Source organism: Felis catus, chromosome D4 (genome assembly GCF_018350175.1).
Source record: "Felis catus isolate Fca126 chromosome D4, F.catus_Fca126_mat1.0, whole genome shotgun sequence".
In the NCBI taxonomy this organism is placed as follows: Eukaryota; Metazoa; Chordata; class Mammalia; order Carnivora; family Felidae; genus Felis; species Felis catus.
The window spans coordinates 43500729-43525739 of NC_058380.1; the positions used below are offsets into that span (position 1 = coordinate 43500729).

General features: G+C 42.7%; 1 protein-coding gene across 8 annotated transcripts in view; it reads left to right on the plus strand.

Moving 5' to 3' along the window:
* ADAMTSL1 (ADAMTS like 1) overlaps positions 1 to 25011 on the plus strand; it is an 883534-nt gene that overhangs the window by 695800 nt on the left and 162723 nt on the right. For all 8 annotated transcript variants that reach the window (XM_045043887.1, XM_045043888.1, XM_045043889.1 and 5 more), the window contains 2 exons: positions 4816 to 5117; positions 11992 to 12121. In XM_045043887.1, coding sequence (XP_044899822.1) covers positions 4816 to 5117; positions 11992 to 12121 — 432 coding nt within the window. The remainder of the gene's footprint in view (positions 1 to 4815; positions 5118 to 11991; positions 12122 to 25011) is intronic.

Here is a 25011-nt window from a genome sequence, read left to right on the forward strand (position 1 = left end):
TACACCTTCTCCTAAAGGTTTCACTCCATTAATTTTGCAAGAGTTGCTCAGAACCAGGAGAAGAACCAACTTTTCAAAACTAAAGAAAAAGAATAAAGAAGATTTCATTAAAAATAGATGAGGCATTATGGAATGACAGCATCATTACCAATAAGGTTTGGGGACTTTTTTTGTCCCTAAATGATATACTTATATAAAAGACTCTGATTAATTTGGGCTAGAATTACTTATACAGTATTTTATTTTTCCAGTATCCTATTTTCCAGATCCATCTGTGGCCACTAGTTAAATGATAAAATTTTAGAAAGGGAAAAAACCATGATTCTCATGCATATATAAAATGAACATCTGTTCAAGCTTTTGTTTACCTCACTAATTAGTGAGGGAACCAGGAAGATGTTACAACCAATGCAAGGGAAATTTCAAAGAATTATATGTATTTAGGTAAATAAGAGGCTAGAGTGAATGTACAAATAGACGTAAAATGGGTCTGCTCACAGGACAACAATCAATTGCATTCCACTAGGCGCAATTAATCTGCAATTCTGTGGGCAAGAATCATTCTCATCATCCGTTTTCTCTAACTGGTAGAGTGGTAAAATAGCAATGAAAGATTGCCATAGCTTGGAAGGATGCACTTGACAGGACACCCAGTCACCTCCTGGGTCTGTGTTAAAGTTGTCTATAATTTTTCCTACACCATTCAGTTCATTCCCTCCTCTCTCCTCCCCCTAAATGCCACCACTCTCATACACAAACATACAGCAAAAGAAAGAGGGAAAAGAAATCCACAAAGCCCATCAGACGTCTGGCTGAAATTTAATAAGCTGGAAAACTAAACCAAAATTAAGTATTTTTCATGTGATTTTCTGCAAGTTTCAGTTTGCATTTTGAAACTAGAGAATGAAGTGAGGCTAGTAGTAGCATTACAATAACACCCCTATGAAGCCATTCTTATTTTGTACAATGCTGATCATTTGTTTTTTAGATGACTGTATATGAGAAAGGAGAGGAAACTAAGAGGAGAAAAGATAAAGTTAAAAATCTCAGAGGTGCTGGCTGGCTCAGTCAGTAGAGCATGTGGCTCTTGATCTTGGAGTTGTGAGTTCAAGCCCCACGCTGGGCATAGAGCCTACTTAAAAAAAAAAAAAAAAAAAGTTATCAACCACGTGTGCATAAAACTAGAGCTTAACTCTGGCTAAGCTCTGCAGTGATTAGTTAACACAAGATTAGTTAACCAAGACTGAACAGTTTCTGTTTAGCACTGTATTAATCAAGTGATTGTTTTTATTCTTTTAGTGCATGCTCTGACATCAGAATAGCCACATAGAAACTGAACCACCTTGGGATTTTACAGGTGCACTTGATTATCGCGGTTTTCTGTTTCCTAAAAGGTACTATGGTAATAACGCTCATTAAAGGATAAGCTTTTTGTTAGCTATATCAACAATTAGTCTTGCAAACTGAGGACCAGACAGAAGCAGAAATCCTCTATTTACCAGGTTTCATTTTGAATTTCCCGAAGCAGGGAAGACTAAATGCCGAAATCCTATCGGTATTCCCTGAAGTTCGAGCCCATCTTTGAAAGAACTCAAGCATCTAGCCATTCTGCAACAGTGCTGCTAACAAAAAGAACTTTCAAAGGACCCTAATTAAACTTCAATAGTAATTTTTTATTGAACATTTGAAATTAAAACCATTAAAAATGATTTAAAAAAAAAACACCTATTGACTGCATTTTAAAGGTCCCACTTGAAGGATTCTAGCTAAGCAAGTACTATTCAGACCAGGTGTCCTCAACCTTACATTTAGACCTCCTACTTCAGTTGCCTGCCCTCTCACCGACCTTGCTTCTTCCCACTTGTGGCCAGAAAGCTCAAGATAGTAAACACAGCATTGGGAGATCTAGGAATGTGGGGGAAAGTTTCAAATGAAAACCAGTTCTATTCACTTGGCCATTTGCTCTATTAGATATTTTTCTTTTGAAATATAATCTCCTGCCTTCAGCAAGAGAGAATATATTATATCACACAGTGTGTGCACGAGAGAAATTGAGATGACTGCCAGAAGACAGCACCGCTTAAAAGCCAAATCGTTTTTAATTGGTGTGAACTTGATGAAGACCTAAGGATAGTGGGTTGGGAGATTAGCCAGAAAGGCTATTTGACATTTGATAAGACTCTCACTTGGGAGACATAAAATGGATGTTTATTGTTTTTGCTATTAACCCTAAAGGCCCAGAAAACCAAATATAGACAAACGCCCGCTCGTATGCCCATGCCCACACACACACACGCACACACACACACACGCACGCACATTTATTTTCATTTGGATTCTGCTTCAAAATAAACAAGGTTCAAACACTTCAATGAGTTCATGAGGTTCCAGTAATGCACCCTTTCTACTCTGTGTGCTTGTGGTCTATCTTCCTGGTCCTGGAATGAGACCAAACACAAAGTGATTCACGTTATAGGCAAGGAGAGCTAAGGGTTTGGTTTGCGCATCACCTATATTCTAGGTTTCATCTGGGTCTCATTTTGGAGGATAAAACATAAATCCATTTAACTGCTCGTCATTCTTATAAACTCATATATGTGGAAAAGATAGGAACTAAGACTCAAAACAAGTTGGAAGATTATTTATGAATCTTGGTGTGTTTGGTTTATCTCCACTTAAGGTCCTATCGCAGGAGTTGGGAAACTACAGCCCACAGTCCAAATTCAGACCTTTCTGCTACCACCCTCCCTCTAGTTTTTGTAAATATACTTTTATTGGAACACAGCCACACCCATCTGCTTCCATATTGTCTCTGGCTGCTTTTGCAGCATGTTGACAGAGTTGAGTAGTTGCAATAACAAAGACCCACAAACATGGCCCACAAAATCTAAACTATTTTCTATCTGGCCCCTTCCAGAAAAAGCTAGCTGATCCTTGTTGTCTTGTAATGGTCTCTGAAGATGTTATAGGTAACAGAACAATAACTCTTAATGCACAGGAAAAGCTAATAGGGTACAGTTCTTTTTGCGATCGTGTCATCTTTCTTATTTGACAATAAAATTCAGCACATTATTAAATAGGAAGCATTATTCACACACCATTGTCAGAGTTGGAGGGCTTTTCATTTGCTTTTGGGTTTTCCTTATAAACAAAATAGTTCAGTGTGTGTTTTCCTTCATGTCTGCACCTGGCTTGTAACATTCAGTGTTTGTGTATTTGTTGTCACTTTTGTTCCAAGAGCCAGACAGATATATGTGTAATAAGAGGGTTAAAATTATTTTGACTGTGATTTGGGGTTTTACAGTCTTAAAAAGCTCCTACAGGTATCATTACTCAAAGAAAAGGAGACTTTCTAATTTTTTAGGATACTGCTTTTCCCTCATGTTCTCTAGGTGCCAGAAGACGGATCAAGAATTCAAAAATAAGAGAGGGAGGTGACATTGTGATGAGAACTTCTTGGGAATAATTCTGAGTGGGTCTTTCTCCCTCATCCACCTTTCTGACAAGGTTGTATGTGACCTTCATTCTCTCCTAAGCTCTTCCGTGGCTCAGACACCATGAGCTGCTGGGGGTCAGGGGAGTGTGGTTCTCCTGGCCAGCTCCATGCACAGCTCAGGCACCGGCTCAGGCCCAGGAAACATTTTGGTTCTGATCCTTCCAATGTGAAAACTTGGATTGGTTTCCTGCTAGAATTTCTATTTCCCTAAACTAGATAGGAACCATTTGCACTCACTAGGATTTAATGCTATAACCTTCTTATCAGTTCTTTCGTTTCCTGCCAAAGTCAAAGTTAGGGGACCAGGTTTGCATGCCTCCTCAGCACGACTCTCTGTGAAAAAGCAGTAGGATCCTGGAAAAATAAAAAATATTTATTCCAAAGTTCTTTTTCCAGATTATTATACTAACTTTCTGAAAACGTTAGTGGTTCCCTCTGGGCTTTTTTCCCTAGGTCCTTCTCAAGGTCATTGCCGTTATGGGCCATTGTTGATTAGTGGGAGGGAAAGTCTCTTTTTTGGAATTTGATATTGTCCTACATTGTAGAGAAACTCAGAGAAAAACCAAATTCTCACTAGTGTGGTTTCTCTAAGGGGGTGGGGGCAGGGAGGCTGCCGTCCCACAAACTTGTGTGAATTCAGGATCTCTCGTTTACTGTGACATGTCTGTGGATTTAAATTTGTAGCACGGCTTTTCACTATGATATAAAAAGAATTGTAGTCCAGACTAATTCAAAGAATGTGTGAGGAACAAGACTTTGCTCCATTCTTGGAAACTTACAAAAAAAGAACCTCTTTCTATATATAAATAAATCTTGGGACGCACATTGAGCAGAAAAGCAAAGAAAGTTACAGAATATGAGATCCAGACTAAAAAAAACAAAACCAAAAAAAAAACCCACCTCCTTAAATATCGCTAAGGGCTTATTTTGTGATAGTTTTGGGATCCGTATTAGTCTACTATAAGAATAGCCAGCATCTTTCAGAAGGCACAAGTGCTGGGATTTAGAGAGAGTGAAGAAACCACCAACTCCTGCTCTGAAGAGCTACCGCTGTGGGTGCAAAGCAGGGAGAAAGCAGGTGGTCTGTGGCTGGAATGTCTTACAGCTGGGAGTTCATATGACACTTACAAAAAAACCAATCCAGAAACCCGTGGCAAATGAGCTCATGAACTAGACCGAAGCACCCATCACAGGACAGGGTAGCAGAGCCCCGAACGGCGCTGGGCAGGGGCGGCAGGTGGGATGCAGCCGTCCACCACCCCCAGGGTCTCCTGCCTGGGGCTCTTCATGCTGTCCTCTTGTTTGCTTGCCGACTGCAGGTTCATCCCGGAAGCCTGGTCAGCCTGCACGGTTACCTGTGGTGTGGGGACCCAGGTGCGAATGGTGAGGTGCCAGGTGCTCCTGTCTTTCTCCCAGTCCGTGGCTGACCTGCCTGTTGATGAATGTGAGGGGCCCAAGCCAGCATCCCAGCGTGCCTGTTATGCAGGACCATGCAACGGGGAAGCTCCTGAGTTTAACCCAGAAGAGACAGATGGCCTCTTCGGTGGCCTGCAGGATTTCGACGAGCTGTATGACTGGGAGTATGAGGGCTTCACCAAGTGCTCCGAGTCCTGTGGAGGAGGTAAGAAGGGGGGACTCTGGCTCACATCCCCACCATCGGCTTGTCTTTTTTCTTTATCCTCTCTCCCTGCAGGAGACTGTGTCACATGACCGCTTCTAGTCCAGGAATGATAAGCAGGGGGAGGAGGGGAGGAAGCCATCCTAAATGGAAAGCATACTGAATGAAACACAGATGTATTTCTCTTTGGGCTTGAGTGGCGCTCAGACTGTTGGCTGTGAGTGGCCAACACAACTCATGCTTTTACTTTCAGTTGTCGTTCTGATGTTTTGCAATATATCCTAGGGTATCTGACTGAGAAACACAGTTGACACTAACCTGGCAATGCTCTCAACATTCAGTTTTATTTATCTATGTCCTTGCTTTAGTGCATGTGGTATGGACCAAGGCCCAAGATGACAAAACATTCTACTCTTCCCCAGAATAGGTTAGAGCCCCCGCCCCCCTCGCTTTACTCAGCGGATTTTCCAAAGCAGTACCTCTTTACAAAGGGAAAAGGATGTATAAAGGGCACATAACAGTGTGCTTACCTGGAACAGGAAAGGACTTTAAAGTCTGACCCCACCGCCATTTTGCAGATGAGAAAACGAAGGTCCGAAGAAGCTGGGTTGACTTGCAATCACGCAGCTAGTGAGTGACAGCTGGGATTAGGCCTGCTAATTATTTATTTCTCTGTCCAAAGTCTTTCCAGCATACCTCACTGCTTTAAGCACTTAGAGAATTCCTGAAGCTTTCCCCCTTACGATTATCATTTAACTAACATTACATGCTTCCATGTATATTGACCTGATTCTCTTAGGGATATTTCATAGCCATAACAACAGGTTCAGTGATTCTTTATTTCAGGTGTTATGGATGGTGTTGTGAGGGAAGAGGAGGGCAGTTAAACCACCCATGAAATTCTTCAAGTTGATGATCTTTCTTACACAATAGAACATACATTAGATCCATAAAGCCACTGTCTCCCATGTCGGCTCCCAAGAGAGATTTTGAGAGGTGAGGAAAATACTGTCTAATTTCCTTGCCAAATTTCTCTCAGTGGCTAGCAGTAACCCCCTTTGGCACCTTATGGTTCTGTATTGCTAGCAAAGTTTTTCAACCGGTATAAAAAAGCATTAAAATTATTTTCCAGGGGCACCTGAGTGGCTCAGTCGGTTAAGCGTCCGACTTCGGCTCAGGTCATGATCTCACGGTTCGTGAGTTCGAGCCCCACGTCGGGCTCTGGGCTGACAGCTCAGAGCCTGGAGCCCGCTTCAGATTCGGTGTCTCCCTCTGTCTGCCCCCCTGCTGCTTGCACTCTGTCTCTCGCATTGTCTCAAAAATAAATAAACATTTAAAAAAATTTTTTAATAAAATTATTTTCCAAAAATGGCTTCTAAACCATGGCATTTTGGAAACCCTTTTAAAAAGGCGTCTTATCGTTAGTGAGAATGAATGTACAAGTACTTGTGCCCAAAATGTTCACATGCAGTTGAAAAGGAATACTAGTGGAACAAGTACATACTAGCAAAGAATCCATTTTCTCCATCAGATCTTTTAGCAAGCATTTAATAGTGTTGACCTTGAGGTTCTTGTTTGTTTCCAAGTCTTCCAGTTTCAAACTGAAATTAAGTGTCTTAATGGAGGGCCCTGTTATTTTAAAACCTAAAATCTTCCTTCTGATTCTGGAAGAATTTCCTGGAACGCAGCTAATCTCTGTCCTTGTGTTCTTCTCCACACACATTGAGGGCATCTTTTCTTCTATGCCTACCAAGGGAGAAGTGTTAAATAAGCCTCAGTGATCTCTGAGCCCCGGCAGGAGCTGAGAAGTCAGGTGGAAAGACCACAACCCATAGGCACAACTGCTTCTTTCCAATATAACAAGTGACTCAAGAGTTCAGAAGGGGTGTGTTTATCCCCAATGTCCATCATCACCTGAAAGGAACCATCGTTATCCCTAGTCTAAAATGAATTTGCTTTGGAAAATTTTTTTTTACTTATGGTCTCTCAGTTCTGGTTCTCAGTTACAAGTCAAGCCTGGAACTTTATGAGCAGATGGAAAAAATAGATGCAGTAATGGAATAATAAATAACCAGATACCTTTATCTAACCATTCTGCTGATCAACCAGTGGTATAAAACTCAAAGTGTAGAGAGCATGTGGAGTGGTTTTAATTTCAAATGTTTTCAGAAGATACTGATTTGGAAATAAGATTTGGGGGTTTGATATACAATTGATCTCTGCCTGTAGGAACTGAGCGTCTTTGTATAACATAAATTGTGCATCCTTTATAGCCAAGGCAGGGTAAAGTTACTGAAATGTCTTATGTCTTTAACTGTCAACAACTGTGCATGCTTACCTACACTTATGTAACTGTGCCAAGGTAATATATTTGCACCTAAAATGGTAGAGTTGAAAATTCCAAAGTGGTGAAAATATGGTTGTGTTATATGGTCCATATGATGCCCATATGCACTAAAAAATCATCTCACTATATGGGACATGTATATTTTGAAGTCAGTGCTTGGCAGTAACATTGTGCTACTTTGATCTTTCACCGAAATATAACCCACAAGGTTATATATATTTTTAATCATTCTTGCTGAAGCCTACCAAAAATGTGCAGGATTAACAGGTAACTTTTAAATCAATTTTGGGTTATAAGGCTGGTCAGTGTATTTTATTGTCTTCCCTATCTCAAGAGCTAACACTGGATAGATATAGAAGGAACCTTTCACCTAGCAGAGGTAGCAGCCAGAAGGAACTAGTTAGTAATTTAGGCTATGGTTGGTGGCTGTGTTTCCCCAAGCTGTCATCAAAGATCACGTAACAATTATGCTCTTCTGGGAGATATGAACCCTGAAAATCCCATTTTCTGGAAGATTGAAAGTTAGCCTAACCTGTTCAGATATGTGTCCTGCGTCCCACTATCATCTCCTTGTTATATTTTAATTTCCCACATGTGAACTAATAGGTGTGGTCAAGGAGAGTGGCTTTGAACCTGAACAGCTTTATTACATTGAACTCCTAGACGGTAAAATCAACATTAAAACCTAGCTGAGGGAAAACTTGAAATTTACTTGGGCAAGAATGAAAGGTGAAGTCTTATACCTGCCACTCCCCTTCCTTACGAGTCCTCTCTCCTTTGTTTCTGTCAAGAAAGGAAAACTCAGAATCGTGAAGTCGTGTGCTTAAACATGTGTTCTGTGTTGGTTCAAAATGTCCTTCTAAGTGCATATATTAGCCTATTAGGAAAGAGCACGCATTTGTTGAGCCAACTTCTCACATCCTGGCCAACTCCGCTGGGCCAAGTATGCTGTGACCTCACAGGTGAGGTTTTCACATGCCCTCCCTCCTGTGACTTCCCACGCTCCCCATTCCAGGGCAGCTCCCTCCCTCCATGTGCCTTCCCCCAGGCGGCCCTCTCCCACCTCCCCTTGGCCTACACAGCACTGTGCTCACAATGCCCTGCCCTTGAGGCATTTCCTGCATCACACCACAAAAATGTATTGTGTGTTGACCACAGGGCTGGTCCCAGATACTCCTTAAAATGACAGAGCTCTGTCCTTAGTTTCCCTCAGCACCCAAGGCCCCACCTAAGAATGCCAGTAAATGGCCCCTATGGCTAGGGACATTTAACACAGTGCCGCTGAGGCCTCGTGTTTCGTTTTATGATATGTTAGATTCGAATTTGGTAACTCTGGAATGCTGCTTAATCTCAGCATTTAACCACCTCCCAGGTGATACTTATCTGGAGCTGAGGTTTATTGGTTTGGGGTAATGAAAATTTGTGTTCCACACGCATATCTAAGAGGACAATACTGACGTCCTTTTAGAACTGTTAGCCCTTGAGACCCTTGTTCTTTGCAGTGATAGAAAGACTTCAGTGGTATAAACTAGGAGTTCGTGAAGGAGAAACAGAGCCCACCATCCACACAGCTCCACACCTAAAGCCCTTCCAACTGGGGGAAGTGGTAGAACCTGGGGTCACTTCCTGCTGATGTCATCGACTCAATTTCATAAAGTATTCAGTAGCCGGAAAAAGCAAAAATGTATTTTAGAGTGATGTTTAGAATCTCTTGAATATTACCAGGTACCCAAATGAATTGAAAGCCTAATTTCTTTTTTTTTTTAACGTTTATTTATTTTTGAGAGACAGAGACAGTGTGAGCAGGGGAAGGGCAGAGAAAGAGGGAGACACAGAATCTGAAGCAGGTGCCGGGCTCTGAGCTGTCAGCACAGAACCCGTCATGGGGCTCGAACTTGCGAACCGCGAGATCATGACCTGAGCCGAAGTCAGATGTTTAACTGACTGAGCCACCCAGGCACCCCTGAAAGCCTAATTTCTAATATAACCCCAGGTCCAGATTCTGTATAGAAGACTTAGCTTCATCCAGCACTTTGTCGTCATTACCTTAATGCCGGACTCTCCCAGGGGGTAGTATCAGTGATGATTTCAACAGTTTCTTGTGAAATGTTTTGCTACATTGTCATACCATGAATTTCAAATGGCTCATCCCAGCTGCAACCAAGAGAGCAACACCCTGGAGCCAGCATTATGGAATCTGGTGGGATAGCTTGAATGTCTAGTAGAAATTGCAAATGCTCCAGCCTGAACTGACCATGATATATTTAAATTTTAAAGCTCACAAAAAGCGTAAGAAATAGAAAATTTACATGCATGTGCTCAAAGTAAATACTGTGATTTTTGAAAAGGTTTAATTTGTCAGACTTCTGGGAAAGGTGCTTCCAATTCTGGCTTAAAATGTCACTTTCCGGGAGCCTGGGTAGCTCAGCCGGTTAAGTGGCTCACAGTTTCGTGGGTTCGAGCCCTGTGTCAGGCTCTAGGCTGGCAGAAGGGAGCCTGCTTAGGGTTTTCTCTCTCCCTTTCTCTCTGTCCCTCCCCCACTCATGCTATCTCTGTCTCTCTCAAAATAAATGAATAAACTGTAAAAAATAAATAAATAAAATGTCATCTTCTTTTAGAGAGAAAGAGTGCAAGTTGGGGAAGGTCAGAGAGAGAGAGAGAAAGAGAGAGAATCTTAAGCAGGCTCCACACCAGCACAGAGCCTGAAGCAGGGCTCAGTCTCATGACCGTGAGATCATGACCTGAGCTGAAATCAAGAGTCAGACATTTAACCAGCTGAGCCACCAGGCACCCCAAAATGTCACTTGTTAAATGGCAGTCTTTCTGAGTGACCTCAGTCCGTATAACATCACCTTAGGAAACTTTGGCCTGTTGGGGCAACTGGGTGACTCAGTCAGTTAAACGTCTGACATCGGCTCAGGTCATGATCTTGCAGTTCATGGGTTCAAACCCCATATCGGGTTCTGTGCTGACAGCTCGGAGCCTGGAGCCTGCTTCGGATTCTGTCTCCCCCTCTGCCCCTCCCCTACTCCACTCTGCCTCTCTCGCTCTCAGAAATAAATAAACCTTAAAAACAAAAAAAGGAAACAGCCTGTTGATTGAAGTAATAACTACTTGGAGAAATATGGGATAGACGGCATGAGGGAAGGAGCAGGACTAATAACTGATCAGGGCAGTTGTATATATTGGGTACTTTTGATAAAGCAAGACAGAAAGTAAGAACAAGAAAATGTTTGTGTATTTATATACAAAACTAATTATATAGGTTGTCACGTTCTCTGCCAAAATCATATACAAATATTTAACTACACATAGGTATATTAAGCTGTATGTACCTTTTTATACACAGCTATGTATGACTGAAAGCAGAGTATCAAGAATGTCTCATCTGGCCTCTTCCTTACCCTGCCCTCTACTGAAGTGATCCCAGACAAATGTCTAGGTTATTCCCGAAGATCTCTAGCAGATAGAAGCAGCCTTTTAGTATTTTTAAATGTTAGTCCTGTCATTAAAAGCTCCAGTGCTAAGGCATTGCCTCACTGCTTATCAACTACATGACCTTAGCAAGTCTCTTCGCCTTTCTAAGCCTCAGTGTCCTTATCTGTAAAATGGGATAAAAATAGCACTTACCTCATGGAGTTGGGAGAATTGCGTGGTGCGTGTCAAGCTCTTAGCATTGGCACCTGACTAGTAATGTCCCACCTGTGGATTTTGACTCTTACTATGACCATGGGCACCTGCATGAAATGTCTGGTCATTACCATACCCACCTAAATGTTTCCTGGCTCCATTAAGGTCTCCATAAGGGGTCCTGCACACCACCTCAGAAGACCTGCCAATAACTCTGCACCAGCCACTGCTCAAACTCGTGTCAGAGACACGCAAGTGTCTGTGGGAGCGGTATTTCCCATGCATGTAGAAAAGATTGTGTTTCATGGGTATAGTCATTGTGTACCTCATTAGCTTGCTTTTGTTCCAACATCCAAAGCCGCCCAGGTCACTAAAGACATGAACTAGAATCAAAAGGAAACCAGCAAAGATTGGAATCCTCAAGGCAAGGCCCCCGGAGAACAGCAGTCTGCAGAATATTGGCTATTAAAACACAGCTCTTGGCCTCCCTTCCAAATACAACAGTCGCCTGTTGATTAAAATATAACGTGTGAAGGTCTTGGGGACATTTTTTTTTTGTCACCCTGCCCTCCTTCTGCATTAAATTATCACACTCCCGCTTTGGCAGCTCTATGGCTTTGGTGGCGTTGTTTTAAAGCATTTCATCAGGACTGGTGGCCAGCTCTCCCATGAGGGAAGTTGCCCTCCTCAAGGGTCACATTTACAGAGGTTCAAACTCAAGAGTAATTTCTCCCTGATCGAGCGATGCCTGACAAGATGGGCAGTCCTGGGCTTTAAGCTGCGTTCTCCGACACGCAGCCAGAGTCCTACCAATCACAGAGGCCTCCCACCAGCTGCCTTGTCTACACTTCATCACCCCACACACGCCCACTCTGGCCTGACAGTGTGATTTGTACGCAGGTGTCCAGGAGGCTGTGGTGAGCTGCCTGAACAAACAGACGCGGGAGCCTGCTGATGAGAACCTGTGCGTGACCAGCCGCCGACCCCCCCGGCTCCTCAAATCTTGCAGTTTGGATCCCTGCCCGGCCAGGTAAGGGGCGAGGGGCACGGCGCCTGCCCTTGCTTCCCAGGAGCGTGTTCAGGGTAGGGTGCATCTGTCCACAGCGCAAGACCAGAACGCTTCTTGTTCAAAACCCAGTGTTTTGAAAACCAATTAGCATCAGTTCAAACTTTTAGTCAAATCCACTTAAGTTTAATTGAAACCAGGGCTTTGGAATTCCAGCCCAATGGTCATGCTCAGGGTCCAGAAAGCTCCGTACACTGAAATGAGCCCCGTGGCGTGCGTGGCTGTGCACGTGCTGTCGTGCTGTCTCCTAAAGGACCTTGAAGGACCGCAGTCTTCAGGGTCTCGGCCACTTTTAGCTGGTATCCCAAGCCCTCACAGCATAGTAACAGATTGGCTTGTGGACTGCAGGGTGGCTGGGTGGTATAATTGATCCGCTGTGAAATCCGCATGCACACAGCATGCAGATTCATTATAGCGTGCTCTGGAGTGTATGTGTGTCATTCCACATGCATAAAATCAATTAGAGCATTTCATTTTTTGGTCCTGCCTGGGTCTCGTTTTTACCCGACCTTGAGCCTTAGTTAATCAATCCAATCACTGCTCCAGTCCACACAATTTTATGGTGTCTTGAAAGACTTGCCTGCAGATACTTCTCTGGAACAAATCTCTGTAGAAGCTAAGCCATCTCATCGGTGATTCTGGTTTCAAAGGAAGATGGTTAAAGAACCAAAGCCAGACTTTCAAGTGTACTGATGGGATGAAGAATGTTATGAGATAAGGTCATATCCTACATAGGAAGGGGAATGCCGTTTCTGAACGATATCTCTTCTGTTTCTGCAAAGTAACACGGAAGAAGCAGGGTGTTGCCTTTAGGCATGGACAATAATTTGCTGAGGCAGCTTGTCTTATTTCTCAGTCAACAAAATGCCTTTCTTAGGAACTTAAAGGGTACAAATTACAGGCCAAATCAGGACACAAGCTGATAGTGACACTTCTGCTGGTCACCAGAAGTGTTCCATGTATATATTTTTTTCAGGTTACCTTTTTTTAATTTTTTTTTTTTAAATTAATGTTTATTCTTGAGAGACAAAGAGACACAGTGTGAGCAGGGGAGGGACAGAGAGAGAGGGAGACACAGAATCCGAAGCAGGCTCCAGGCTCCGAGCTGTCAGCACAGAGCCGGACGCGGGGCTCGAACCCATGAACCGCGAGATTGAGACCTGAGCTGGAGTCAGACACTTAACGGACTGAGCCACCTAGGCGCCCCAAGGTGTTTCATATATCGATCTGGATGGTGGGCTCGCTTCCCCCTTCCGATGCAGAAATAAGGAGGGCCTATGGTACCACCATCTCCATGGCAACCAGCAAAGCAGTCAGCCACTACTTGGAGTAGCACTCCACCCAGGAGAACAGCAGCCAGAAAAATAGAATCGAGGGCCAGACCCAGAAAAGGCTAGATCTAGTGCGTAGAATCCCAAGAAACCTCTTTTCTGTCCCTGTTTGACCTGGTCCCTCATCTCCCACCTAACCTCGCAGTTTTCCAGTTGGGCAGACCTAACTGCATGGGCAAGGGGGTACAAACCTCTTCCGTCTGACTGCATTCTCCCAAGAACAAGCAGAGTGGGTTGGGCCTGGACGGCCTGTAAGGGCCTTGGCCAGGAGGTCCAGAGGTTCTCACCCTAGCTTTGTCACCCACCAGCCATGTGACGTGGGGCAAGATGTCTGCCCTTTCTGTTTCTGTATATGCAAAATGAACAGGCGGTAGGAGATGATCTGAGGTGACCACATCCTTCTCAAATATCCCACGAGTCTTCATTAGTCTATAGGCAGACACACTGGACCGCTACCGCTGTGTGCTGCTAATTGATGTCATTTCTGTTCCGCTTACTTACCATCACTTTAAAAACAAGCCTAAGTGTCTAACCACATTCCAGCGTGGTAATGACATCCAAATGCTGTGATGAGCTGAGGCAATGCTGAGAAGTCAGCACCCGGGACCAGCTAAAGATCTTGTGGGATTTGCAGCCACTAAATCCGACCCTTCCTGGGCAGCAGAAGGAAGAAGACACAAGGTGTTACTTCCCATCCTCAAAGTACTGAACATAGTTAAATTAGATAGGCTTAATTTACTCTACGACCTTTATATTGACTCCAAGACAAGGACCCTTGTTAGGCTTAACTTTATTGCATTTGCTCCAGATAAACTCGGTGCTTTAATCTCCCACCAGCCAATTATCAGACTGACAGGCAAGGCCTCTCTTACAGGGCACAGCCAGGGGTTCCTTGGGCCGACCGTCCAGAGCTGAGTATTTGTAGACTGATGCTAATTAAAACAACAAGAGAGGGCTGACATACAGTGGCCTGATACCAGTCTTCATCTCGTGTTAAAGAGCCAAAGCAGATTTTCATCTTAAAAGTGAGTCATGTATGGAGGTGCATTTCCTGTGAGCTATTTCAGTGTGGCATCAGAGGGGAAACAATCTCTCATTCGGAAACTAGGTATAAGGTGTACATAGAAGAGAAATGGATTTGGTAGGGACATAATAGTACACTGTTTTCCCAATAACCTGTTCCGTTGAATAATTTAAATCTTTAATTCACAATTCTTTTCGTGTACAGATCAGTGTTCCCTGCACATTTTAGGGTGTCCTCTAATGGGCCCCAAGTTCCTATGCATTGTCTTTTGGGCTCTTGGTCTGTGCTGATGTCCGTGTGTTCAGAGCACCATAGCATTTTCTATGGGACATGCAGAAATGACGTTTCCAGTCTTGTCACTGGGTTCACGTCTGAGAGGTGGCCACCAGTTAGGACAAGTGGCTTTCCCAGGCAGCTGTCAGTCCTAATACACAGATCAGAGAGCCACTTTTTCCTCTTATGTGTGGTCAGAGTTATCACACAGAAAATGCCAAAGGCCTAGAGGGTGTGTCCCCTCTGGGCATCTTTCTGAGATTAAATATACCTTCTCCTGACTTACTCTGTGTGGATGGCAGGGCTGGTATCAGAAGCGTGTGTCTAACTTTCTCCAGGTTCCTTACATTCTCACACCCAGCTCTCCACAGCAAGGAGGAGACTCTCAAGCTGGAGGTGTCTGATTGTTCCAGTGTGTGTGTGTGTGTGTGTGTGTGAGAGAGAGAGAGAGAGAGAGAGAGAGAGAGACAGAGAGAGAGAGAGAGAGAGAGTGAGCAAGCATGGACTGCCTGCATTTTTAAGGCGCTTTAAAAAATAGTAGGTACCTATTGAAGAGGACTGTATTTTAAAGAAGTCCACACTATCAGCTCTATGTCCAAACCCACCTCTCTCTGGAACTAGCAGCTGGCATACTGTTTGACACATAGCAGGTGCTTGTTAAGTGCTTATTGAATACATGGGCATAATGGACCAGGACCAAATGTATACAGAGTAATATTTTTTAAATTTTTTAATGTTTATTTAAACATTAGAGAGACAGAGAGAGAGAGAGAGAGAGGGAGACAGAGTGTGAGTGGGGAAGGGACACAGAGAGAGGGAGACACAGAATCCAAAGCAGGCTCCAGGCTCTGAGCTGTCAGCACAGAGCCCGACATGGGGCTCGAACCCACTAGCTGTGAGATCATGACCTGAGCCGAAGTCAGACATTTAACCAACTGAGCCAGCCAGGCACCCCTATACGGAGTAATATTTAGATCTGGGTATTAATGATAGCTGGGAAGACACCAATGCTATCTCTGCTCTCCATCCTCTATCCCCTCTCTTCCACCCATCAGATGATGCTAAAAATGCCATTATTAGAGTCCCTTCTATAACTTTAAGGTTTTAAATATCAACTCAAAGTATAAATAGACTTAGGATAAGTAACCCCTTATGTTAGCTAGCAGCCATGTATGGCAAAGTATCCCCCCAAATAATAGTGAGAGGGCAATCCTTAATAGAGGAGAGAGCAGACCCCATGGAGGTTGAGTGACTTGTTAGCACTACCCAGGGAGGAGTCTAATTGTCAGGAGAGATGGAAAGTAATACAGCCCTTAACAACCTTGCCTAAAATTGGCCAGAAGAAATTAGGGCCATTTTTACTTGTGAGCTGACAATGAGAATAGTGCATCAAAGTTGATAGCAAAGATGTTTTAATTACAAGGAAGAAAAACTATTTGAGGTACTTTTAGCACCATCTCTGTCATTTGTGTCTAGAAACCCCTCCACTGCTCACCTTCACTGGTGGGCTAGACCAGCTTAAGGTAGAAATGTTCAAAAAGGAGCTAAAATCAGTCATTAGGAAAGAGCTTAGCCTCCTCTTCCAAGTAAGAAGACTTCTGACTGTTATAGTTATGCAAGTAATATATGAATATTCTCACTCTTTAAAAGTCAAGCATAGCAGAAGTAATCAAGGAAGAAAGACATGTGTCCTTTTTCACCACCATACTCTACAGCTCCAGAACCTTCTCCCTGGAGATAGCCACCGTTAATGGTTTGGGACATAGCTTTCCAGACCTTTTTCTATGAATTTATATACATATATAAACATTTACACATACATAAGATTTTCCTCCCTTTGCAAATGGGATCATATTGTATATATTACTTGGCAACTTGATTTTTCACTTAATAATATGTGCTAAAAATCTTTCCCATCCCTAAGACCACCAAAATAAAAACCAGCAGATAGCTTTAGACCTGTGTTCAGAGACTGCTGTGTCATGTTTAGCTACACGACCTTTTTGGTTGCCCAGATTCTTCATCTCTAAATAGGAGTTTAGTGGGAACTCAGAAAAATTCTCTTCTTCTTCTCTTTCCTTTCTTGGTGAGAAATACTTTTAGTTTGAAATAAAACGTAACGTTTTGTATTCTGGGCTCCCATTTGATGAGATTTTCTCTCTTATTCAACTGAGCCTGAATAATTAAGTTTTACTGACCGTCTCCCTGGTTTATACGAGCGGTGACATGAACAGCCCAAGGAAAGCCAGAAAGCACTACCTTAAAAAGAGAGAGAGAGAGAGAGAGAGAGAGAGAGAGAGAGAGAGAGAGAATGACTGTTATTAATTATAAGCATTTGATAGCTTGGCCAGCGTGTGTTGAAAAGATTTGGTAAACGTACGTGGAGGAGGGGAAAAAAGTAAGCAATGAAAGCCAGATGGCTGAAAATGAAGGAAATTCCAGGCAATTTCTGCAGCTTTGTTCTAACATACTTTTTAAACTAAACTTTTATTTCTGTGCAACAGAGAACAGCTGAGTGGTGCAGAATAGATAAACAGTGAAGGGGGGAAAAAGCCCATAATTCCAGGAACAGCACTTGGTTTCTGCCCCTCGCCCCAATCCCAGTCTCTTTTCTCAGACCTAGGGTGGTTCCTCAAACCAGCAAGAACTATAAAAGAAGTTTGAGAATCCCTATTGGAGACGAGAGAGTTAAGAAAAACGTCTTAAAGGTCACAGAGTCTCCTCTTTAAAAGCAGACTTCACAATGCCTATTTTATTATTCACTAACAAAATCCATGCGTACTAGCAGCAAATGATTTCCAATTTCTAATTTTCTTTTATACTGGCTGAAAATGGCTAGAGCAGAAGGTGTTGCCTTTTTACACAACCACGTTTTAATTTATTTGATGGAGCTTTCAAAGCTTTGCAGGCACCTTCCCCTTTGACAACTTGTTTTAAGGGTTACTGTTTCAACATGCTCTCCAAATATTGGTTTATCTTCTGCTGTGTTCCCAGAGTTTCCATATGCTGCCTTTTGGCTCTGTCCGTACTAACTTTTAAGCACTTAAAGCAAAAGCACACCAAAGCTCACTGGCGTCCACAGAAATTGAGTCCAGATTTGGAGGCCATATTCAGGCGCCTTTGGAGAGTTAATGCTATTACTAGCGTCATCCTCCTTGGTAAATCCAGATGCATAATTACACCGTCTCCCTCTTTTCTTCCACTGATGGACAAGTTACAACAGAGGAACCTGCCAAGACCTGTTTCTTAACTATTGGCCCTGATTGGCCCAATGGCAGCCTCTGTTATTTCTCTCCCCAGGAATGTGTTGGCCCAGTGATCAGAATCATTGCCAGCAGCGTTTTGACATCAACAAGGATAAACGTCACGTATATGCTTGCCTCGGGGCTTAAATCTCCATTTCTCATAAAGAGAGCCCTTTCCATGGTTACACATCACCTATGATATCAACCTCCAACCTCTGTGAAATGAGCTTTGATGGTATTAGGAATTGTTTTGCATGCATAGAGTTAGTCATTGCATGAGTCTGGGGTAAGAATCAAGGGATCGATTCTACCTTCCCATCATGGATGGCACCTGAAAGCACAAACGACTCATTCTAAAAACATAGAAACATTAGCTTTAGGAAAACCTGCTCAATTAAGTCCCGGAAGACAAGCATTCCTTGTTTCTTAACATCTCTGTAATTGGACAGCCCCTTAGACCACATAGCTCTGCCTGGACTCTGAGAAAGTCCTTATATAGATCATCGATTGAAGTTAAACTTCACCAAAAATATGGCAGAAAGTGTTTTATTTCTCAATTCATTAAAAAATAAAAGTTTTCTAAGCATCTTCAGGTACAGCAGTCTGCTCGTATTTGGCCCTAAGAGATGACTAGAGGACAGAATCCTGTTCTAAAGGAGTGACTAGTTAGCAGAGGAGGAAGATTTCAAAACAGAAACTGCTGTGAACGAGATAAGCATGGGGTTCTGTGGCAGCATGAGGCTGAGGAAATTCTTCCTGGAGGAGGTGATGCCTGTGCTGCGTCCTAAGGCATAATCAGGAGCTGCCTAAGGCAAAGAAGAAAGCAGAGAGATGTTGCAGGCAAAAGGAAGGCATGAGCACGGAGGGAAGACAAGAATGGAAGCTGGTGTTAGAGGGTAAGCCGGGCCAGATCCAGGATGCTCAATGGGCTAGGTTAAGTTGTTTGAACTTTGTGTCCTAGAGGCAGTGGAGAGCCATTGAACGACTTAAACAGGGAGAGCAGGATAGGTATATGTGCTTGGAGAAAAAGTGACTCTAGCTGTTCACTCAACAGAACAGAAGTGTTAACGGTGGCTAGCTTGTATTGTCTTATAGGCATCTGTACTTTTTCTCCTGTAGAGTCACAAATAGTGTGCTCTGCATGATCTACACCATTACGTTTTCACTGAGAGTGATAATGACCTCTTGTCTGGGGTATGTTAGCATTTCCTGTGCTCCCACAGTCAAGCCAGGGTGGTGTGGACTCAGCTTGTGCACCTGCCAGGAGGATAGAGCTCAAAGCAAGAGAGTCATAAAGGAAGCAATGAGAGGTGCAGTTTGATCATTCCTGGGCCCTTCCCGCTCTAACACTGTTTGATCCTTCGGAGGTAATGATAATTAGCCACAGAACTGAAGCTTTTCAAGAACGAAAAAGTGAATTCTATTAGGAATATGCCTTGAGTCAAATTTAAGTCCTGAAGATACAGCATTTTGGTTAATCAAAAAAAGGACCTGAGCTTTAACTATAACTTAAAGAGCACTGAGAAGTCTATAGGGAACAAGATTTGGATTTCCATAAGAAAAATTTAAGCAAGAGCACTCAGGATGGTGGAACACTGTAAGGATGAACACTAAAAATATTTCAGTGGTGTTTGTCCATGTGTAAAAGAATAGAAAATATTCTGCATCCCCTGGCTTAGAATGTTCTGGTGTCCTTTAAGATAACAAGGATTTCTCTTCACTCAACCCCCATTGAACAATTTTGTTGAATGCCTATTTTGTGCCAGGCATTGGGCTGGGAATACAGTGATGAAAAACCCACTTTGTTCCCTGAAGCAGAGTCTGGGGAATGGTCCTGAGGAAGCCATTGGACATTTCTTATCACAGCTACTTTTAAGTGCCGCCCTTCTAAAGATAGTTATTCAACTAAAAAACCTCCTGCATTCTTCACCGCTCCAAGAGCTGATGTATCTGACCCAGTCATCAATCCCGTTGCATGTAAGACCATGAGGATGGAACTATCACCACCTGATAGCTCCCTGTTGGAGATATGGTGATGAAACATTAGAGTTTTATAGTTCACAAACCTTCCAGCTTACAAATCCATCAACAGGGGTAGAGTGGAGACTCCCAAAGTAAATCTTTTTCACTTTTTTTTTTTTTTTTTTTTTTGCCTTTTCCTATAAACCAGTGTTTCCAAAGTCTGAAGTAATCATTTAAGGGCAAGCAATAATTTGGCCAACACTTTGAAAGAGACTTGTCGCTCCCTCAGTGTACCCAATGACTTCTTTGGAGATTTTGAATGAAGACCTCATGTGCAATTTGAGATGAAGAGATTTCCTGTGACCGTGGTGTTAGAAATCTATGTCACTATGTTCCTTAAGCTTGGAAAATAAAGACATAGGAAAAAGACTTAGAGAAAAAGAGATGTTTAAGCAACATAAAAATGAAGGACTGAAAAAGAGATTGCCCTGATTCGTGCCCAATAACCTGAGGGATACAGTTGAAAAACAGTTCATCCTTCTGAACATATTATTCCTGTCATGGCGCCCGCCCAAAATGAGGCATTTCTCGGGTTATCTGCCACAGTTACAGAAAGGTCTGTCACAGAGCAGAGCCCAGCCAACTTTCTTTCCTGTGGTGAATCAGTGTTCTTCTTTCAAATTCATCTTCACTGTTCTTTTTTTTTTTTTTTTCCGTCATCATTTTGTCTAATTATCTTTACCAGGGCTTCAGGAAATTTCTGTGTTTGTGTTAGTGACACACTGAAGCTTAGAGTGATTGTCATTGGATTAACACGGCTCCCAGACCCACCACTACTCACTCCTTTCACTACTCACTACTTTCTCATGGAGCTTTTTATTTCACTTGTGGAGTGACTATCTCCTTGAGGCCTGGACTGACATGGACACAGGCTGCATGCTAGCACAGCTGAAGGGGGTGCCTTCTCTGTGACTCACTGATATTGACTCCAGGTCCTGAGTGAGTGGATATAACTGCCTTTCTGGCTGGCCAGAGGGAGTTCCTCAGGTGATTCAAAGAGCCAAAAAGGGCTTTCTACCCTGGTTGCATAGACCTTGACACTTACTCCAGCCGTGGTTTGCTTTGATGGTATACGCGCCTCTGGGAGAGGTAGCTCATGATCATCTGAGCATAATTTTTTAAATATTGCTCCTAATAGGAATCTCAGTAACAAGGGAATGGGTGGCTTCAGGACAAGAACCAAAAGGAAACTTGGCAATGCCAAAGCTCAACATTCCCCAGCAGGAAGAGGAAGACTGCCGGCTGGCCATAAGGCAGAAATCGTAGGTTTTTGAGATTAGATAGATGTTGGCCTCCTTATTTTCTTCGTGGCCTTAGGCCAACTACTTTATTTCTCTATGACTGGCTTGTCCTTAACTGTAAGATGGAGATAATTGCCCAAACCACAGAGGGGGGTTGTATAGATGATCATGTATGCAAAATACTCAGACAATTCCTACCTCATGTAATAGATGCTCAAAAAATAGCGCTCTTCCAGCCCTCTTAGTTCCCTCTGCAGGAAACCATACAATGTTAAGAAAACCATCCTATTTATTTTATAGTCATTACAGTTTATTTTTAAATTTTCTAAACCAGCTAATGTAGGAGCAAAGCAAAAGGGCGGGCACAGGCAGAGCCTAGCTTCAAGCCAGCTTTCTGCACAGTTCTTGCCAGGTTCCTTAGGTGTCTCTGGAACAGGAGGCAGGGGTGCTGGTTCTCATGGATTCCACCAAGCCTACAAAAGTAGCAGTTGTCGGAACATTGCATTTAACTTTAACACCTAATCCTATGAGGTGTGTTTCTTGTAAGAACAATAATGAGATGATGAAGTGGGAGCAGAGTCTAAATGTTGCTAAAAAGTTAATATCCTAGGAGATATGATTGAAAAAAGTAATGCTCATGGGCAAGGGAGGTGTGAGTCCTGGAAATGACCGGCTGTGTCCTAACAGTCAGAAAAGCCTGTGATAAGTCAGGAAGAAATATAAGTATTTATGTAAATATTGTTATTTACATATAAATAATGTTATTCCTAGCCAGTTGTCTCCTCAAATATTTGTGGGAGAGAGGAGGAAAGGGAAGAAGGAAGGAAAGAAAAAGAAAAAAGTCAGGGTGCCTGGGTTGCTCGGTTGGTTAAGCATCCAACTCTTGATTTCAGCTCAGGTCATGATCTCATGGTTCATGGGATGGAGCCCATGTAGGGCTCTGCACTGGCAGAACCTGCTCAGAATTCTCTCTCTCCCTCTGTCTCTGTCCCTCCCCGCCTTGTGCATGCTCGTGCTCGCTCGCTCTCTCTCTCTCTCTCTCTCTCTCTCCCAAGATACATAAATAAACTTAAAAAATATAGAGTAAAGGAAAGAAGTAAAATCCAACCCAGAATACAGATAAGGTACAGGGCATCTTGTCTCCACATCCTCGCTAGCCTTCACAGGCCATCTTTGAGCAATGTAGGGTTTCCTTAAAAGCTTCCATCTAGGAGAGCTCACAATATACCAGGCACTGTGTTCCTCACTTTACATACATTATTTTGTTTAATTCTCCCCATGATTTTATGAGGATTTACTGTTCCTAACTTAACTTTATACCTGAGGAAAATGGGTCTTTAGATGGATCACATAACTAGCTGGCAGCAGGTGCAAATTTTGAACAAGATACGTTTAATTCCAAAGCCATTACTAAAGAGCTTGTGGTTCATCCCTTTAACCATTGCATCCTTTTAACCATGTCTCCCTCCATCCATTGATCTATCCCCTATCCTATTCTAGACATGGGAATTACCACAGTGAAAAGAACCAGCCCTCGAGTCCCATAGAAGTTTATAACCTAGCAAAGATCACAAACAAGTTAATAGGCTCTTCTTTCTTTATCTCCAGCAAATAACCTTCATCTCATACTTCAGTTGCCAAGGGTAAAATATAGTGCTTAAGGGACAGTGAAAAATTCATTTACAGCACACGCTTCTCAATACATATAGGAAATGAACCATGCTAAAAGAGAACCTTCTCATATAGGAAATGAACCATGCTGAAAGAGAAACTGAATAGACCTAAAGTGAATATCTTAAAATCCAGCACTTTCATTAAGTAAAGCACTCAGTTCCTTGAAAAAAAAAATTTTTTATAAAGAAATACTAAGTTCTCCAGAGAGATGCAGCCTGGGCTTATGAATCTGGAAGCCATTGGTGCAACTATCTTGGAACCTTGCATCTTTGCCACTATGAACAACCACTAGCTTAGTTTATGCCTAGTTGATGGCCTGTTCATGTTGTAAATTACCAACACCATTACTCTCTTACACACACACACACACACACACACACACACACACAATTCTCTTTCCCCAGTTTCCCCAGTGCAACCATGGGTCCCTGACTCTCTGACTCCTCTTCTATGCCACTGCCTTCTCTGACTCTCCTTGTACCTCTTTTCTCTCTCCCCCAGAAACTTAATTCTAATTACCTTGCCCTCTGACTACCCAAATTCCCAGATGACCCTTCTTTACCACTTGTGCAGGGCCCCAATTCTTTCAGCCCTTTTTCTCTCACCACCCATCTACCATTTTTTCAACTCAACTGAGAATTGGGAAAGCAAAATGACCTAAGCTAATTCTTACGGAAGTGTAAGTGACTGACCCCCTGTCCTTCATCCCAGCCTTAAAAACATGGGCTTGAGAGCATAAAATCTGGTATAACATCAGTTCATGTAACATACTTTTCACTGACCTTGGCAGATGGTTTCAGAACTTCAGTTTCTTCATCTTTAACTCTTAGGTAATTGTTGTGAAGATATGTATATTAAGTGCTTAGCATAGTAACCAGCACATATCAAGTATACTCAGTGAATAGTGACAGGTATTAGCTGTGGGTGTCTTGTGTTTTTTTTAAATATCTCTGTAAAAAGTTGTGCCTGGCTTGGAGGATGCGGGTGATATGTGCTCACTTTAGGGAACTGGGGCTCTCACTTTTTTTTCCTGAAGGAAAGAGAGACAAGCTCTGTTACAGAGGAAAGTGACTGCCTAGTGTAAGCCAAGAATACCTGATTATACCTCATTCTATGAGCTCTAACCCCTGGGAAGTGAGTACTTTCTGCTGGTTAAGGAAAAATTGAACTCAGTTTAGCAAACATTTATTAAATCTTTGCTGTGTTGTAGGGTCTGAAGAAACAAACACATCTAGGATGTGAACCCTGAGACCAGGCACTAACATTTATTGGAGGCCGCTGCACAAACAGATCATTACTGTCCAGTCATAATGGCCATGGTAGAGATTAAATGGCTATTTTCTGGGAACAGTGATATGAGTTACATAATTCAGATCAGGGAAAGGGACCCAGAAAAGGTGGCCACTGAGCTGAGCCTCTTGTTCTTATAGATGTTGAAGTATTTTTTCCTGAAATTCTATTTAAACATGCAATTGAGGGGTGCCTGGGTAGCTCAGTTGGTGAAGCATCTGACTCTCGATTTTAGCTCAGATCATGATCCCACCATTCGTGGGTTTGAGCCCCATGTGAAGAACCTGCTTGAGATTCTCTCTTTCTCTCTCTCTCTCTGCCCCTCACCTGCTCACGCTCTCTAAATACACACATACATACATACATACATAATAAACTTTTTAAAAAATTTAACATATAATTGATATACTACTTATATATTCCCTCTAAGGTCCTACTTCAGGTATTTCAAAGGCCCTTGGGACAGTTTTGTGTCCTGCCTTCTGTCCCCTTTTAGTCTTCCAGATCAGTCTAAAAATGCTTGATTCTTCTGTATTATAAGAGTATCTCTGGTTGCCCCCCATTAATTACCAGGGAGGTGATAGATTTATGTCCTATAACCACATAATATAGTAGCAATGATGCCAACTGTTTAAAATAAGCCAGATTAATTTACTATCAGCTTTATTGAATCTCTGTCCCTATGGGTAATACTGGAACTTGAAACCTGATTATTTATCTGTAAGTTCCATGTCTCTCAAAGGTACCATGCTGC